The 17,685-nt window shown below is 36.0% G+C and overlaps 2 protein-coding genes across 7 annotated transcripts in view; both read right to left on the bottom strand.

Annotated features, from left to right (window-relative positions):
* Positions 1–10,788, bottom strand: part of Frl (formin-like protein) — a 92,551-nt gene extending 81,763 nt beyond the window's left edge. For both annotated transcript variants that reach the window (XR_012104002.1, XM_073093460.1), the window contains exon 1: positions 10,413–10,788. Coding sequence is in view for 1 of the 2 variants with exons in the window: in XM_073093460.1 (XP_072949561.1) it covers positions 10,413–10,559 (147 nt within the window). In the remaining variant the exon portion in view is untranslated. The remainder of the gene's footprint in view (positions 1–10,412) is intronic.
* A 1,713-nt stretch (positions 10,789–12,501) lies between these two features.
* The window catches only part of LOC140757616 (MIF4G domain-containing protein A), a 42,591-nt gene continuing 37,407 nt past the window's right edge, over positions 12,502–17,685 (bottom strand). For all 5 annotated transcript variants that reach the window (XM_073093454.1, XM_073093455.1, XM_073093457.1 and 2 more), the window contains 3 exons: positions 16,397–16,587; positions 15,994–16,191; positions 12,502–15,564 (listed from right to left, as the gene is read on the bottom strand). In XM_073093454.1, the coding sequence (XP_072949555.1) occupies positions 15,343–15,564; positions 15,994–16,191; positions 16,397–16,587 (611 nt within the window). In that variant the 3' untranslated portion in view covers positions 12,502–15,342. The remainder of the gene's footprint in view (positions 15,565–15,993; positions 16,192–16,396; positions 16,588–17,685) is intronic.

Genomic DNA, 17,685 nt, shown 5'->3' with positions numbered 1-17,685 from the left:
TAACGTTTTTCGTGCGAATGTATGTATGTATTCCTTGATCCTCCTTGTAGCAAAAGTTGACGGACGGCTTTTTAACATAATATGTAATATGTTAAATTGCACAAATCGTGGAAATGACAGCAACTATACTATTAAGCGATCGTTGTTTTTTTGCAATGCAAATTGATAGAAAAAGAAACGGCTGTGGCCAACCCGTATTAATGGTTTTTAAATCGCATAGGGCCTCCAAGAAGTGCCAACAATTGATATCCAGTGATAACAACAGAGAACATGGAAGCGAGTATATAATTTATCGGTCACCCATAAAACTTCCAACGGCGTTCGACATTACTTAGATTTTCAGATCGGTTAAAGTCTATACAAGCTGTGTAGTCACTGCTTCTGCTTGCTTAGTTATCATCAAAATCACGTAGATGTTAAGCTTAAACATACAAGTACATAATAATTATAACACCGATGGAGGAAGGAACATAATTTTAAATGTTTAAGGTCAAACCCACCCACAGGAAGTTGCGATAAGTAATCATTATACAATACAATAGAAATACGTATTTTTAGCTCAAACAATAAATGGCTTAATTTATATTTAACCTATTTTTTACATTTAATGAAATAATGATTCAAAAACTAAACCATTTTTCCCTAAATTTTCTAAATATAGGCAATTGACATTATTTGCTTTATTATGCATGTATTTGCGTAAAATATGTCAGGAAATATCTATTGCTACTGCTAACTATAATCACGAGTAACCTTCATAGTTTGGACTTTAATTTGTAAAGGAATGTAGTGTTTAGTCTCTTTTAAATCGCAAGAACCCCATGGTTTATGTTTTTAACACTAGAGAAAGAATCGTACACAAATATACTCGTATTAGGTATGGTTTATATTATTTCTAACATCAATTTTAATTCTTTTTTTTATTTTCACATATAATAATATATATTGAAACAAAGAAGCCACAATTTACCTCAACCACCCCATGTTGCCGTGAATAGGACAGCATAAAATACATCGATTGAATTGACTACCGATTCATTAGTAAGTGGGCACCCGATTAGCGCGCAAGCCATGGCCGCTCTTAAATAATTTATTGGGAACCAGCTACGATCCTACGCTCGTCGCCCTCGTATACCGTTGGTCGGCAGGGCTGGTTAAATAACTAAGAACTTGCTCGTTAAATCGAGCATTTACTGGTTAAATAACCGAGCATTGACTGGTTAACTGGTTACTTAAATAGCGAATAGTTTTACGCAGTTTATATGGTGATCAGCTTAGTTATAGACATGCAAATCGGCTCCCTTCCTTTGAGATGAGGAATTAAAGTAACTTTAAAGCACTTTTGATGTTTAAATTTTCTGTACACTGTAAAAATTGCGAATATCCTTCGTTAAAACGTTAAAAGGAAACTGCACGAATTCTATAATTATTCATAATATTTTTAATTAAGACCATATCAAGAAATATGGTGCTTTTCCTGACCGTGGACTTCTGCCTGAAGGTAGTAACTTTACGTGCTGTTGAAAATTCATGTTTAAGATACACGACGTATTTGCAAGCTCCAAAACTCTGTAATCATATTGCCGATATGTCTGCCAAATGCAAATACGTTCCCAGAGGTAACGTATCTTTTGATTTCCCCTCAACCAAGCACCATGCTATCTGTGCATCTCCTCACGATCGATCAGTGACGACTGGGCGCACACCACCGCGGCCGGCCAGTCGCAATACATCGACGTCAACACCACTCATTACTCATGTCGTATCGCGTCCGCAGCTCGTCGGTGATACTGCTAGCCGCAACGTTTTTCCCCTTCGTGCTATAATTGCTGGTATAGTCCCGCTGAACATGGGTGTGAACGCTGAACATGATTATGATTTCTGTAACTAGCAATTTATATAAAAACAAAGACCCGACTATTTAACTATATGTGTGCATATGTCACATACATGCATTTGAAAAGCATTAACCTCGGTCACCAGTCAGGTTGAATTTAAAATGCAATTGAATTGAATTGAAAATTTCTCTCAATAAGGTCGGGACAATATTGTACTTCAAAGCTTTCCGTCTTAATAGTACTTAAGGTGACCAAAATTACACTTAATTAGCTCAACGGCCATGACCCATCATATTCTAAAATAAGACTGACTCAGTAAGACTTCAAAAGCCCAAAATCCGACTTGATTACCAAACGGGCCCCTTTAGAAGAACGAGAAAACAAAACTAAAGAGTTAAGGAAATTCTATAATATACATACATAAAATATTGTGAATCTCTTCTTTAATGAATTTAGGTCGAACTCCTAAAACTTTTGATATCAAATCACCCATATCGATCTTTACAATACAATTGCAACAACCCTGAGTTCGTCTGTAGCCCCATCGATCTAGTGCCGTCGACTGCTACGGATGACAACAAGTTACAATGTACGTATCCATGGTTAACTTGTGCATACAAACCGGAATGCGATGATATCTCCAGCCTCGATGCGTTAACACCATATAACATGACTGGGACCAACCAAATGAAAGTGGTAGACCACTGCGTTGTGCTGTATAAAAACTTGCGAATGTCGCTGTGGTCTAGTTCGAAGAATGTGGCAAGATGACTATCTTAATTGACTACTTATATGAAGTGATCATACTTAATTGTTAGAGGTAACGAGTGTGTGAATCTCATGAGCAGTTTTAATTAAAATTTACTTGGTAACTGAAATTCATCAGCTACTCTCAGGAGTAGGTTGGACTACGGAGTCGAATCAAATTTGTATTGATTCGTAAGAAAAGTCCCTTGTTTACATTAAGCTATCAAATCACTATACCAGCAATTATGCTTACATCGAGCTATCAACTTCACCAGCTACCCAGTTTTCTCAATGATGGGCATAAGCCTCCTCTCAGAGTAAGTTTACAGCCATAGGCTGCCAAATTTTCCAAGAGCGAATGGATAGGTTTCGCACATTTTTGACAACATTTTTGCAAAACTATCAGGCTAAATTTGACATATTCCATCACGGTCAAAGCAAGTGATAATTAATTTGTAAAAACCTCTTCAGTTGTATAAAAACCCAGCCCTGAGCATTGTCTAGTGGCTACAGATCCAATCGATCTGTCATGTTGCAACGAGTTTGCGTCAACATTCAGTATAGCAGTTTGTTGTTCCAGGTGTGAATGCATCGATACTACTGGTTCTACGTAATAAACGCATTGCGCTTGCTTGATTGATGGTGTACCCTTACATAGTTGATCCAAGAAGGGATTTTCTTGCCTTTTAAACATTTAGGCAAATTTAAATTTACGTGATATCAACGTATTTTCTTTGTTCTTGCTTTTTATAGAGTAAAGTAGATGTAAAACACTTTGTGCTTTATCCGAACGGCATAATTTGACGACCCGCATGGCGGAGCGGTTACCATGCCGGTCTGACGCGCCGAGGGTCCCGGGTTCCATCCCCGGCCAGACAGATGTCTAAATGATGAATTTAGATTTCTGTTTCTGGGTCTGCGTGTTTGTGTATTTGTCTTTGTGTGTATCCATGGCACCCACGATACAAGGAGTCCTAGTGTGGGGCTGTGAGTGTAGAAAGCCTTTAAGCGTTTATAATGGTGTTTAAAGGATGTGTTTGATACATACATATATAGGGCGTTTTAACAGTTTTCAGTGGTGTGATCGCCTCTTTGATAAACTTCTAGAATTCTTGTAGACAGAATTCTATTACAATTGATGAAGTCAAGTGAAATGTTACAAAGTTACGTACACCTATCTAAAGCCGATCATACGCGACTTCCCAGAGCTACAAACAAAGCCAAAATACTTCAAGTAAAAATCGTGCAAAGATCATTATCGCTTCCTTTTAAATATAACCAACTTTCTTCCACCTCCACAGTATCTCCATTTCCAGGAACTGCACATCGGATCCGTGCACCGAACAAACGGCACGGAACATTGTCTCGCAAACGATTTGTCGCGGTGTCGGAGCGAATCAGCTATCCGCGGGTGATGCGTGCCGCGTTCTTGTGCACTTGCAATTTTATTGCATTACACGAGACAACAAGAAATAAAATAATAAGTGTTTGTGCGTAATCACGCAACAGAGGTAACAAAACAATATTGAAAATGTATCTTAAGATATTAGAGTTAGAAATAAATGTTTATTATCTATGCTGTTATACACCAAAACCGTTGCTTTTTGACCACCGATAGGTTGTCTGGCAGAGTATGCTGTAGCACCGTTACTCTATCATTAGCTTATCAATGTAAGGTTCATAAATAATAAATAAATAAAATAGCATAAATATGCATAAATGTCTACAGTATGAATTTATATAAAAAAAAAACTTTTCTTTGGGGAAAATGAAATTCATTATGGTAAGTATGTCGATGATTTCTTTACAAATATGAAAAAAATATTTTACTATGTAACTGATTCCCTTTCTTCCCTGACCAATTCTTGTCTACGAAAATTTGAAATTAGAAATTTTTATACGCAATATTTTTTTAATTTGAACTTTGTCGTTAGTTTAGTGGGCATAAGATAACCAAGGCAATCCCTAAATTTGAGCACGACCAGCACTAAACTCACAAAAACAAATTAATTGAAGGCACATCACATGCAATAATTCCAACGAACACACATGCAGTCGATATAATACGATCAAATCGTCATGTCATCAACCTGTCACAGCGGTGCGTAATAAAGTGATTACAGCGCGCGCCGCTCATTTACCGGGGCTGGGTTTTATAATGACGGCATAAAGGATAGTACCTGCGTGTTTAGTAGATATGCGTCATATTGTAATAGATTTACAGCAGAGTAATGGAAATGTTGATGAAACGGCAACCGCGCCCGGCAGTAAAACTTTTCTACTAACGTACTAATTACTATCATAAAGTTAAAACTCCAACCTCACCACGAAGCTTAATATGAAAATTTGCGATCATTTCATATCTCCAGTAGTGATAGACTGGTATTTGAAAGTGGATCTCTCGATTTAGGGATTCGATGTTTAAATCCAAGGTACGTCAAAGCTATGTGCCTATTAGAAATTACAAATATGGCACAAGTTTTTCTTCAGGGTGAGAAGGGTTTAGCCCACAGTCCACCGCCCTGGCCAATAGCGGATTGGTCGACTTCACACACCGTTAAGAAAATTTTTGTTTTTTAAGAAAATTACCCACAAATTCATGTTACACGTGACTGCTGTATAATAAAGAGAATAAATACCTAAACTAATAATAATCAAAACCATACAATTGCAACGCATCTGTGGTCAGCATCAAGAACTTAGTTTCAGTTCTTAATCAAATTAATCTGTTTAAGAACACGTTACGGTTTTCCAAGATACATACATGTGAATAAGTAGTTATGTTAATCCTTATAGGATTAAGACATGAAGCTCATATGGCTCTGTGAGCCGGCTAGCGGGAACCGCGGGATTCGCGAGGTGACAAGGAATGCCGTCGCGACCGGTGTCCGACTGTGACCACACTGTGAAACCATTGAAATTATCTGCATTTTATTCACATTAATGACGAATTCATGAAGTATGAGTTACGCTTGCTTATAAGGGAGGTAATATTCGCATTTATTTAGAAACTCTATGTATAATAACCGTAAAAACTAAAAAGTATGTTTTTGAGATAAGTCCAAATAAACTGATGAAAAATACAAAATGGGGGTTCATGTGTATATCTATAAATGATATATAGAACATCGTCGAAGACTAAAAATAAACTACATATTGGATAAAATTGTTTTACATCACGAAAGCAACTCTTTATTAATTTGCATAACTCCTATTTGCTTTTTAACAAAAACGTCCTCAAAAGATAATATAATTATTACTATAAGCCGGGTTTCTTATCGCAATATAGATCTATACAAAAGTGTTACTCACAATAAAAGATATGTCACATATAAAACTGAAAAAGTAGTCAAAATTCTCAGTCTACCCAAAAACATAGTCACCCCAACCAACCCCACCCGTGCATAGATTAATAGAATACCCGTGCACTCGCACATAAACATACCTACCTATGCAGAGATGTATACCCGTGTCGGAATATCGCAGGAATTACACGGAATCTAATATGAATGCCACTCGGGAATGTATGCCACTTATGCGGTGCACGTTCACGATTTCTTTAAACCAGTAGAAATTGTGAACATCACTTTGAGTTAATGTGGTATGTCTAATCTGAAAATGGGATTGCATACATTTTATTGCTTCCATTATTTTGGGAATTTTATCGTTGATATTAAGAGATTAATCAGGTTATTTGTTATTTTTCTATCTATGTGCTCTGTTTCTTTAATATTATCTTTATTACTAATTTGGTTATGAACACATGCATGGTACCAGCACCGAATGGCCCTAGTACATATTATATTATGGTACTTTTATACATTTTAAACATAGAATCGATGCTGCGTTACGTTTTGGCGACTTGATGCGGTCGCGGTAGCAAAAAAGCCCGTTTCAGCGACTGTATTCATACTGCACCGAGTTTTGTGCTTTCGACGCTTAAACGTGTGCGGCATATAAACTTTGATCGCTGAATCTAGCTACAAAAAGCAGCTAAATCGTCGATCGCTGATAAAAGGAGTATGTCTAGTGGTGGCTTAAATAGTGTCAACCTTAGTATCCTTTTCAGCCGTTTATAAATCCTCCGACAAGTTTAAACAAATTAGAATTAGCTAATGATAATCTCCGCAACCGATGACATAACATACTCTCCAAAACCCAAAGCCTTTTGAAATTATATTCACTTAAAAATCATAGATAACACTGTTAACAGTAGTTGAACCATTTATAAAAAACATCTCAAGTGGTCCTAATCATGATAACTACTTATTAGAGTCAAGGCCCCCAACTGACCCTATTCATACCAAATGGTCAGAAATGGACAATGACGCACAGACAACGACTCACTGTAATTTACTTATTAGTACCCAAAGGCCTTGGTGTAATGACATTTTTCCTGTCATTAATGGCAGTGTGCATATAACTTTACTTACCGCCTCGTAATTAATTGCACAAGCATTTCCATCAAGGTGTTACTGTAATTACCACCTGAGATGCGGTAAAAAAAAATATATTAAACATTATTTTTAAGTATGTAAAAAGTTAATTTATTTGTTACAACTTATAACAATTATTATAATATACTTCCTTATTTAAATAGTTAGGTATATAATGGTATATGATAAGTGGTTATATTATTTCAATTTGGTTTTATAATTGTTGATTTAAAAGGCAAATGTTTTAAGCATGTGTCTCAAAATAACGGTGTATTGTTGTTACAACCGAAATTTTTCTTTGAACATTTTTTACATGAATTTAAAACTTGACCCAATGTATGTCTATTTTGGACATTAATTTTTAAGAAAACTTAATTCTTTTATTAATACCATAAGTGTATGTTGGTAAGTACTTAATCATTAAAACATTTGTGTTAGTCTTTAATATGATGATCCCATTTCATTCCCATGGCCGAGTCCCCTCTTAGTATGAGATGGGTTATCAATATTAATTTGAATACCAAACTCATGATTGTAACAAGATTGACCCAGTGATAAGGTTAATGTTACAAAATAGCTTTAATTGGTGATATGTAGATTTTGTAATACTAGTTGTTACACAAAATATTATCACATACATATGTATGTATAAAAAAATCATGAATGCCTGTCTGTTTCCTGTTTATGAAACTTTGGAAGGTTTTGAGTACAAAAAAGTTTTTTAACATAACTATAGATGTAGGTACTGCGTAACTATCCTATAATACAACTATATTTATGCAAATTAAATTATAATTCAAATTCAATTTCAATCAGTGAATTTTTCGAATATGTATGTCTTTTTGCTTCATCTCTAAAAATACTTTTGAGTTCTATAGGTGTCACTAATGTTCAAATCTTGTTTGTACAACTTCTGTGATTGTAGATTACAATTAGTAGATAGTTTGCAAGACAATGTAAGTACCATTAGTCTTACAGAATTAATTTTCCTATACAATATTTACAATGTTTTCAAGTCACAGATAAGAATTGCACATTGTAACCTTGATAAAGCATTCATATTATTATCTATTTCATAAGCAATGAATGTCATTCATGTTTTATTGCGAAAAAACTATAAATCACTTCTTATTTGTCATTTAACGAGAAATATTACTCATTCAAGGAATGACTATTAAAGACATCCCTGATAATTATACATTTTTATGACTATTTATAAATATACTATGACAAAACCGTCACAGTAGATTTTATAGCTTTATTTGTTAACCAAAGTTATTTTTATTTGACTGCAGTATTTTTTTATGAGGAGATGTATGATTGTATGTAAGTATGTCCTATAGCCTAAATGACTTGAAGGATTTTATCTTATGGTGTTGTTAGAATCATCTACATTTAGGGAGTAACATAAGTTTATTTTTATTTTATATAGGGTTTTTTATTTATATAATCATTCATTAGTTCTTTTTTTGTTTGGTAGCTATTGATGAGCTTTGCTACATGGCCATTAACTTTTATTTATCATACATCATTTCATGCTGTGCTACATGCCATATGTTTGTCCTATAAGCTTTGTCATTATGGTATTATAAATACTGAATTTATCATATAAGAATAAAGTTGCAGGAAGGAAGTCTCTTGTATACAGAGTGACCCATTTAATCCCATGTTTCAACAACATGCACACACATTATTTTCACGTAAAGAATATTCTTGGATGTCTTAATATCCCATCAAAAGCAATTTTCAAATTGTTTTATCTATCACCATACATACATGAAGACATACTCATTAGACTTAAAAAAAACCAGAAGTATTAAAGCAGTTGTATATTTGATATAATATAATACCTTTTAATATTACGTAGTAACTATAGCAGTAATTTTGTAAATGCACACTCTATATCAACAATTATTTATATTTCTTTATACATTCTTATTCTTGTATCTTAATAGATACAGATAGACAGCACTCAGTAAGCATGACAAATAGATAAAAACAGGAAGTGAGGCATTTGGTAGTGAACAACTTACTGCGTTGTCAGTGGGGGAATGATTTATATAGAACAGTTCAAGTGATAACAGCATTCCCAGGAACTTGGTCATTTGCCAAACAGGATCGGAATGTGCAGGAAATGGACATACATATACTATGCAAATCATAATATAGTATAGAAAGATAACTTTAATAAGACATATTAAAAGAAACATGTACTAATTGAGCAGGAAATTTTAACAAGATCTTTTTTATATATAGATGTAGTAAAGTTTCCCCTGAGGATTAATCTGGAATGCCTCAGATAAGTATGTCTCACTTACAACTTTAAAATGTCAAACATTAGACCTTAATGCTGCTGTTATTTGGCAGAAATAGATGTGGCAGTGGTGCTTCCAGGGATAAACCACAAAGAGTTTGACCACTTTGTTTTTTGATTGCTTTAGGATCATAATTATTAATTAGCAGTATGTATGTATGTATGTATTTCTTTTTTTGCGATTGCATGCCAGAGATGTGTACCATTCATGACATGAATATTTAAATTTGGATGAGAACTTACTATTTGTTTTTATTTTTAATATACAAACTGTGCTTCCATAAAAGCTAATTCTATATAAATACTTACAGAAATGTAACAAACATTTAAATGGAAAATGTATATTTTTTATTATTAGCACATATTTAAGTAATGTAAATTAATGTGTTAATGAACATTTTTCCTTAGTGACTATGATCAACTTTAAGTTATAAAAAATTAGATAAGAATGGTTGGTATTTAAGCATTATTAACCATTCATTTAATATCTTTTTATCTCAACTTTATTTTGTTATATGAACACATAATACATATTATTATGGAATAATAAAATTATCATAATTAACAATATGTGATTTATCTCCTAATAATTATTTTTCTTATGATAGGCACATATTATATATAAAGCAATTTATATTATTATATATGTATATATAAATTGCTATTTGTCAGAAAACAAAGAACAATTTCCAGTTTATATTAAAATCCAATATGAAAGTAGTATTTTAGTATCCTATAAGGATAAGTGTACCTACTTATGCTCTGTTATGAATTGCTTAATACATTTTATATTGAGTACAAATAAGTTTAATTCGCATTTAAGTATGGCACATGAGTTCACATTACGTTTACGAGAGATAAATGATTCAAAAGGCAGTTCACAACGGAATCGAACTCCAAGGATATTGGATTTCGCGACCAAAGCGATTATAAGTCGGTTATATAGCAATTCAGTTACGATTGCAACAAAACTTTAAAATTCCGAACATCGATATTGCCGAAGAATGTACGAAAAGACGTAAACACTAGTTATGTTTGTAAACAAAAAATGCCGGTAATTCACGATAATCCACTTACCAGTACTTTGATGAATCTACTCTCCAGCTCATCCCTGTCGGGCATGGGCGGCTTCGTGCGGTTCCTAGTCGACGGCTGTCGGACATGGTGACTCTTGGTTGACGGCCCGTCCAGCATTGTCGGCTCCCTCGAAGTGATCAAACCCATTTTACACTAACACTCGATAAACACCAAGCACATATTCCGACTGGATCAGGTCATTTTTATCACAGACAACAACACTGAACGCGATTTTTATTCATCAACAGGTCACATTACACTACGAGACCACCTCATAACAAAACTACCGCAGAATGGAAGTGCTGTGCTAACAAAAGTAAGCGAGGGCGAGGCACGTCCGCATGCTGTCAAATCAAACGCGATACGCTACACTAGGGCCGCTCCACGAATAATAAAGTTGATGTGACTTAGGCGTAAATGTATCGATACATGTAATCGATTTTATTAATGTAAAGGTACATTTTACGGTTCCGAACTTCTATACACTTTCAAAATTTGTAACCAAAGAGTATAGTAACCTATGCTTGTAACTTAATAAAGTTACATTAAATATATTCATTGAGTCTTTTAACTATGAAACTGTTAACTTTTAAAAATGATTATGAACGTATAATATCGTCAAACATATTATAATATGTACAAGAATTATTTTATTGATATTATGTTTGATCAATAAGTGCACTAATAAAAATAATTAATTTTCTAAGTTCATATTACTTTTTATTATGCTGGTAAGTTGCAAATCATTTAAAAAAAAATAATAAACGTCATAAGCTCTTAATATTTGTTACTTGACGTTCGTTTAAGATTGAGTAATTTCGATTATATCATAAAAAAATAATCGTCGCGACACCACACTGTTCAATGTGAAATAGAAAGACGAAACGAAAATAACTGGCTTGCTTTCTATGAGAGAGAGAGAGAGAGAGAGACAGACAAAGAAACACGCGCACGCCGTACGACGGCTTACAACTATAGCAAAAAGTGTCGTTACAACTTTTGGTCTTAATTTTTTCCGTCTAGCGTCTAGCGTTTCGCAATGCGCGAAAAGGAACTTCGTTCCAAAAAAACTTTATAATATAGCTTATTTTTTAAATTAAACATTTATTCATTTCTGTCATTGATTTTTATATGTCGAATAGTTATAACAAAAAGTTTCTTATCGATACTCGGAATATACATAGTATCGATTTTATTTACCGGTTCGGTCGTCTGACGTCTCTATTGAAATGAAGTTAGCGTAAGTCGATCACCGATGTATAAGTGTCATTAGTGACGTTTAGTGTAGTTTAGTTCAATGAAGTATCGAACAGCTACTTAAAAAAATGTTATTGTATTTATTTATGTTTTTATTATGTACTTCATATGCAGAGTTCATGTGCTTTATGCTTCGTAAACTACATATTGTAGAAATGTCGACAGATATAAAAAAATAAGTATAGAATTCTGTGATTGTTGAGGGTATACTTTTTTGCCGCGCTTGATAAACGATGAAAGTGAATTTTGAACAAGTTCTTTGCAGAAAAGGCAACACACATTATATCCTGTACCCTATTTGATAACTTCATGGTAAGTCACCAGCTTTTTATTGCTTTGTGGCTTTATTTTATTTTTTAATTTTAAAAAATATAATTATACTACTCAATCGAAATTTCAATATTTGCTTAAATTTTGAAATACATTTGTTTAGCATTTTTATGGCAATCTGTCTACGTTGAATCGCATTATAGCGACTTGCTTCTTCTGTTGCGGGAGCGACGACAAGCATTTATGTGACTGCAATCATGCAATACAATGTGCTGCATCGCGCTTAGTTGCTGCATCGAGTGTCCAAAAGGAGCTGCGACTTGCGAAAGACTTTCCTTTGCAAAAATAAAGTGTTGATTACGTATTACATCTTACGTTGTGCATGTCTATTTTTTTAGAATTATTTTATTTTATTCGCGTGCGCAAAACCCCCATTTCCGACCCCGTAATATAAAATTTTATACAACACGCGGACGAAAAATGTTTTTCTGACTTTCGTCCTCGTATTGTAATGTACTATTCTGTTATGAGGTAAGGGTTAGTTTAAATAAAACAATAGATATTATTATATATAAATTTTAACCTTTATTGCTTTTGAATAGGTACAGAAATACAGCGACGGGGTGAATACGGCATCCCCCGTCGGTAAAGGAATATACAATACACCAATATCTTGTTAGCACCATTTTTTTTGTATTTTTATTTTTTCTACAAACGTACCATAACCTTAAATTGCTATTAATGCATAAACAAAACGTTGATGGTCTTTTTAATATTCTCCAAAATAATGTTAACTAACGCTTAAATATTATTTATTAGCTTTATATTTGATACATTGATCACACAAATCTAAAACTAAAATGAACTTAATTATTCACTGACGAATTACATCTCAGGCTGAAACATAAGTCATATAGGATCTAGTACACGCTGGTCCACTGTTACCACTATGAAAGGTCAAATATTATTATCAAACTCTTTTAGGCCAGCTATGTTAATGTGAGAGACTATTAAGTCAAGAAGTAGACGGTTAGTGGTCACTGAAGTTTCATTAAGGACAGGAGTTCTCTCCTCAAGACCCTCAAAACTTTTAACAATTGTAAGATATTCTCTATTGGAATATTTCACCCTACTGACAACAATATAGCCAGGCCTTATAAGGACCACTACTAGCATGGCCAACAGTGGGCCGCGTGTACTACTCCGCACACACACTACTCCGGTAAAGCGCGGAGCGACACAACACAAGGCGATTTGGTCCAGCTTCAACAACATGTATCAAACGATTAATATTTTTTTGTTTGTTAATAATTTATATGAAATCTCCAAGTGGATACAGTCTTTGGTTAGGACAGTAGAGACGTTCAGAATTACGAAACTTACATTTATAATATCACAAGCACAACGTGAACATGCTCATACGACTTCAGTCAAACATCATGATAATGTATGCATATACCTTACATTTATATTATATCAAAGCAGCCATTATGCAACTAGGTTATTAGATTTTATAATAATTATCGTAATTCAGTTACATTTTTATTAGCCGCGTAATAATATTCTCCATGATGTACTTATTCAACGATTACCACGTAAGACCTACGTTCTTCCTACACTACCAAACAAAGCAAAGGTTCACGAAGAAAGCGATACATGTACGGTGCATTCACACCATGATACGTAATTTTATATATTTAGTGATTCATAAACTCTTATAATTCAGAATTACGAATCCATCCGACAGAAACGAATTCGGTCGAAAAAATAAGAATCTGTCCGATGAATAACGAAACAATCGGGACTTAACGGTATAACACCATAATTAAGTTCCTTTCGACCGTTTGTATTTACCACGAATCGTATTATAAGACGAATCGGATCAGAAATACATCAATGACAGATCCGTTACTGTCGGATGTCTGTGCGAACGCACCGCAACGCCTACAGGACGGCTACCTAGGATTAGAAGCGACAAAGGGTACAATGCACGAAGTACTATGCGATGAACGTACAGTAATGTACACCGTTAGTTTGTCAACTACTTATAATACACGTACTCTTTTAATACTTTCAAGGCATATCTCGCTCATTAAGATTACTAACCACCTAACGCTAAGTAGTAATTATTTATTATTTATTTTACATAACCGTTTTCACACTTCCGCGGTCGTGTTGCCCAAAAGTTTTTGAATTGCGCTGCAATTTCGTAAAAACTTAAACGACGATCGAAAGTTGTGAAAACGCGCAACTTACGGCTCTAGCAAATGTGATACTTTTAGCATCGGCAATTCGCATTTTGGCGATAGCATCGATGCTGCATCACATTTTTTAGACAGCTCTGTCGCAGTATTGACAACGCAAATTTTAGTATCTGCGTTATTGCAGGATAGCGTATTCACGTTTAGTTGCTGCATCGAAGGATCAAAAATAGCGGCAACCGGCACTCAAACTGTACAGGGTGTAGCGTTTGATCGCTGCATCTAGCTTCAGAAAAACATTTAACTGCGCCATTTACATCGATCGCCAATACTAGAAGTACCATGTTGCTAGGGTCCTTATAAGGCACGATAGGACGAGCTTATTACAGCCTAATGCCTACAATACGGTACAAAGTTGCATCGACCTTTGATATACGAACTAACGAAACACTATGAAGATCACAATTGAAAAAAAAAACAAATGAAACCAAACACTACAAATGCGTCAACTTTTTGAAAAACATTAAAATAGATAAACGGTCGAATAATACATTTTTTTTTTCATATATCGCTAACAATAGCATATTTATATAGAGATGTTGTTAATTAAAAAACTTTGTGCAGCAGTTACAATTTTTCAAATTAATGTTCTTTATTTCTATCTAAATATTCTAACCTAAAGACTGCTTAACGATAACAGAGTTTTACCCTTCCTCGCGTCATTTAAAAAAACTAAAACGGAATAAGTGAAATGAGTCAAAATATAAAAGCTTAAGAACTTAAAATTATTACGTATTTTAATAGAAGTAGCGTTACAATCTATTTATAATGATCAGAATTCTCGAAAATCTTAAAATACCAAATCGATCTGCAATGGTATGCAAAACATTAATAACATTGTGGTAGAAGCGAGTGGTGGATTTACTTCGCACTACCAAGAGTAACTCTTGGTGAAGTAATTCCACCACTCGCAGAAGAGAAATAAGTACTTGGAAATGTTATACAAGAGTTACTTCGAAGAAGAGAAATAAATACTTGGAAATGGGCAATACCGACAAATGATTACCTGGTAGTACCCAGACATTACCTGATGCTACTTCGAGGAAGGGCAATACGAATCAACACAACTACCGAGAGAAGAAGATTACCTCGCTCTTCTGGAAGGGCACCACCTAGCGGCGTGGGGGTTACCCCCACCCCCTCTACTTGGAGGAGGGGTAGTAGTAGAGCACCGCGCAGCCGGGCAGCTGCCAGCGCGAGGCGTGCAGCTCGATGAGCTGCAGCAGCGTGCGGCGGATGGAGGGCGCGGCCGCCGTGTTGATGAACGCGTCGCGCACCGCCGTCAGCAGCCGCTCCAGGTCGCCCGGCAGCTGCGTCTCCAGGTCCCGACCGATGTATGTGAGCACGAAGAACAGGTTCTCCGTCTGGAATCAGGGGACATTGACTATTGTATCAAATGCAACCTTTTTTGTATTTGACAGACCCTCCTCTACTAAAGGACCTGGGAGGGTGTACTTAAAATTGTATTTGTGTAGATAGATGACAGGTATAAAAGAAGAAGGAGCGACGCATTTCAGATAATTTTAACTATCCATATAATTTATGACGGAGTTTAAGCATTGGTATCAAATGATAACATATTTAGAGGATTCTAAAATGGATATTTAACTGACTTCTTTAGGAGAGTTTTGGAAAATGTTCTAACTAAAAAAATAATTTACTACAATCAACACACGCCGCAGAATGACTACTTGCAGTGAATTTTGTGTATCAACATGACTGTATTCGTGACATATTCCACAAAAAGTATCGATCTGCGGTGAAAATATCGCCAGGGGGTCGGTGACACTAACATCGCTAGCCGAGGGCACCGGCTGCCGGATGCAGTCCTCGCAGCACTTGCAGATGAGCGTGAGCAGCACGTGTCCGGGCTGCGCGCTGGCGCCGCGCCGCTGGATGGCGCGCCGCCGCAGCTGGCAGTACATCTCCAGCAGGAACGACAGGAACGCCATCAGCCGCGGCCGCCCGCCGCCCACCAGCGTGCCCAGCAACTGCACATTCCAAGTTACAAAAGTTAGAAACAAAGAACGGTTGGGAAAGACTAGCGTGCCAAGCAACTGCGGATGTGTCCTTTTAATCGTTACAAATATGAAGGACGATTGGGAAATATTGATTTTCGAAACACTACTACACATTACATAATAAACTTTTCCTCCTCCTATCTCTTCCTCCCCCACCATGTCACCCGCCACCCACCTTGTCCCTGTCGTGGTACCACTGCTGGCACGTGTTGAGCAGCGACTCGAGGAAGGTCTCTGTCTGCTCGCGCTCCACCACGGCGATGCAACGGCGCGCCGCCGGCAGCGCGTACCGCGGCGACTCCACCGCGCGCGACACCAGGTGACCCACCGCGTCCATTAGCGTACGGGCGCATACCTCGTTCGGATCTGGACATGGTCGATTTAAAGCTAGTTTAAAAGGTGTTTTTATCTTTTTTTTTCTTATAATATTGGTAGCAGACGAGCAGTCCACCTGGTGATAAGTGGCTACTGCCGCCCATGGACATGTAATCAACCCCAGATAGGATATTCCTGCCTCAGGTCGGCCACAGATGCGCCGCTACCCCTGAGGTCTAAGCTGGAATGTCTCGGAAATATATGTCTCCCTTATCACACCCTTCAAACCAGAACACAGCAACGCTTAACATTGCTGTTAGGAGGCAGATATAGCTGTAACGGTTGTGCCGTCGTAGTCGAACCCCAAAAGGTTCTACCACCCGTATCTGGCAGTTTTATATGAAGTAATAAAGGAACAAAAGAGGAATTACTGTAATCGTTTTTTATATAAGTAGCAGGCGAGCATACAGTCCACGTGATGGTAAGTGGCTACTGCCGCCTTGGATACCTATATAATTAACCCCAGATAACAATAGCCACTAAAGCACCGATAGCCGGAATATCTCGGAAATTTATATCTCTCTTACCACACCCTTCAAATCAAAACACAGCAGTGCTTATCACCACTGTTTATTAATCAGAAATAGGTGTGGTGGTAATGTCAAATCACAGAGGTTTCTACTACTTTCGAAATACACATTTTAGATCAGAAGACGCACGAGAAGTAGATCACAGAGACGAGTTTTCTAAGGACTAAAATAGTGATAAAACGAATTTATAATAAATGAAGCAATACCCTGGAGAATGGAAAAAAATAAACCAAGACAACAGCAACTGCATTGGCACCGTGCCAGGGTAAACAAACCATTGACATTTTTGTACTCAAAGGGCGAGGATACCTTCCTAAATGATGAACAATTTTACATTTGGATCGAAATCGTTGGGACGTGAAACATAATGCTGCACTGACATTTTACAACGAAAGAACGATAATGCTTTTTAAATGCAAACAGAAAACAATACAATACTTAACAATTTAACATTTCTTACCAACAACATTAGTAACAAGACAAATTCGGCCAAACGGAAATTTTCAATATTTTTGTCCTATAGTATCAAAGTTGAGAGTCTCGAGCATTCGAGACTAAT

Source organism: Epargyreus clarus, unplaced genomic scaffold, assembly GCF_041222505.1.
Source record: "Epargyreus clarus isolate Ecla_fem2 unplaced genomic scaffold, WU_Ecla_fem_2.2 ptg000004l, whole genome shotgun sequence".
Lineage (NCBI taxonomy): Eukaryota > Metazoa > Arthropoda > Insecta > Lepidoptera > Hesperiidae > Epargyreus > Epargyreus clarus.
This window is presented reverse-complemented; position numbering and strand designations above follow the sequence as displayed.